At 36.8% G+C, this 2,050-nt stretch overlaps 1 protein-coding gene across 1 annotated transcript in view; it reads right to left on the bottom strand.

Moving 5' to 3' along the window:
• The window catches only part of LOC107677038 (dedicator of cytokinesis protein 3-like), a 245,045-nt gene that overhangs the window by 20,722 nt on the left and 222,273 nt on the right, over positions 1-2,050 (bottom strand). The window contains exons 41-43 of the mRNA XM_016471828.1: positions 677-763; positions 406-510; positions 105-246 (exon numbers count right to left, since the gene is read on the bottom strand). Of these exons, the coding sequence (XP_016327314.1) occupies positions 105-246; positions 406-510; positions 677-763 (334 nt within the window). The remainder of the gene's footprint in view (positions 1-104; positions 247-405; positions 511-676; positions 764-2,050) is intronic.

The following is a 2,050-nucleotide window of genomic DNA, read 5'->3' as shown; positions in this document are numbered from 1 at the left end:
ATAAATTATATTTATATAAATATATAAATGAATTTATATATAAATTCATTTCCTTATCCCCCTTTCCGTTATAAGACCCCTAAACTTATTATGGCGAAGGATACACTGGGCATCACCCTGTAAAATCCCCTCATCTGGTTGATTTGGGTGCTGCATGGCGATAGCTTGTGGAAATTCTCCCAGCATTCTTTGCTGAAAGGCTTCGAGTCTCTCGTAGTCAAGCCCTCGACAGACAAACTCCTTATTCTGTGTAGAGAGAAAGAAAAATCCATAAATAAATATATACTATTTAATTTATTGTTGTTTTTTCATTATATATTTATTTTAAATGAAAAAGCAATCCCTTAATTTAATCTTTACAATTATTACAAACAAACAGAGCATGTAAATATCGCAATAGCTCACCCTGAGGAAGAAGGGAAACTTCCGGCCATAAAATCCCACCCTGAAGAACTCCGGCTCTAGTCGCTGCTGCTCCATGATGTTGTCATAATATGCTGCCTCCATTTTCTGTAAAGAAAGACGGAGCTAAATATTCACACAGTGTTGACCTCCTTCTGCGCATAATACATAACAGTACATTAATAGCTGCGCAGTCCACTCAAAGTGCTGTTATATAATCTCTATTCATATACAGTATTCACATTTAAGAAAAATAACATCAAAAAGCACTGACCCGTATCCAGCTGAGACTCTGATAATCGTACAGGGACTCGTACTGGAAGGCTAGTTCACGGCACGGCGGGATGCCGTACTCCCAACACTGAGAAAAGAACAAGAACAGGACAGCATATGCAGTTTAAAACTAGATTTGCATTTCTAGATAAGAAACTCCATCAGTTCTGGCATGGCAAGTTTTAGACAGGTTTATAGAAAGAAATGCCACATTACACTTAGTTTGCACCTTGTTTTCTGACAGGTGTGAATTAAAGGGAAAGTTCATCCAAAAATGAGAATTCTATCATCATTTACTCACCCCCAAGTTGTTCCAAACCTGTACAAGTTTCTTTCTTCTGTTGAACACAAAAGAAGATATTTTGTTTGATAGATAATGGTAAGTAAATAGTTGCTGGTAGCCTTTGACTTCCATAGTATGAAAAAAAATACTATGGAAGTCAATGGCTACCCTCAACTGTTTAGTTATCAACATTCTTCAAAGTATCTTCTTTTGTTTTCAACCGAAGAAAGAAACTCATAATAGGTTGAAAAATTAATTTAAACTACAGTTATATTTTGAATGTTAAAAATGTTAAATTTGACATGAAATAGAAATTAAAAACTCTTTTCTAAACGCATATTACAAATGTTTCATATACATTTTGCACTGGTACATTTTTTGACATTCCACTCCCACTTCTCAACATCCAATCAAAAATCATTGCACAGAACCAAGTCCCGCCCTATATTTTTGTCCTTTTCGAAAATCTGTTATATTTGCATGTATGTAACAATACGGAAGAAAAGATCTATCGCTACTTCAGTTTCATTGCAACTTTAACCCTTTCCCTGCCATTGACGAGCTATCTAGTCTTTTACAGGAAAACGCTTCCCCGCCAAAGACGAGTTTTTACGGCTTTTCGTGTTTTCACTGTTATACATTAGGGGGTGCTATTACACATCTTCTGAACGAGTACAAAACCTCCCGAACAAAAACAAATGTGAACAGGACGGAGGAACTAGCGATCTCTTAAAGGGGTCATATGATGCTTTTTTAAAGATCATTATTTTGTGTATTTGGTGTAACAGAATATGTTGACACTTTAATGTTCAAAAAACACATTATTTTTCAAATACTGTACATTATTGTAGGTCCTCTATGCCCCGCCTCTCTCAAACGCTTTGTTTTCTACAAAGGCCCTCCTTCCGACAAGCGCAGTCTGCTCTGATTGGCCAGCTGACCCAGTGCATTGTGATTGGCCGAACCCTGCAAGCACTCTTCGGAAATGTAACGCCCCTTACCATAATCGCGAGCGTCAGCTTTCAAAATAAATGTAAAGACAGTAAATAATGTCATTAGTTTTACCATCAGTTCAAGCCCGAAAGGGGAACA

This window comes from Sinocyclocheilus anshuiensis, unplaced genomic scaffold (genome assembly GCF_001515605.1).
Source record: "Sinocyclocheilus anshuiensis isolate Anshui unplaced genomic scaffold, SAMN03320099.WGS_v1.1 scaffold584, whole genome shotgun sequence".
In the NCBI taxonomy this organism is placed as follows: domain Eukaryota; kingdom Metazoa; phylum Chordata; class Actinopteri; order Cypriniformes; family Cyprinidae; genus Sinocyclocheilus; species Sinocyclocheilus anshuiensis.
The sequence above is the reverse complement of the archived record's forward strand: the minus strand, read 5'-3'. Positions and strand labels throughout refer to the sequence as shown.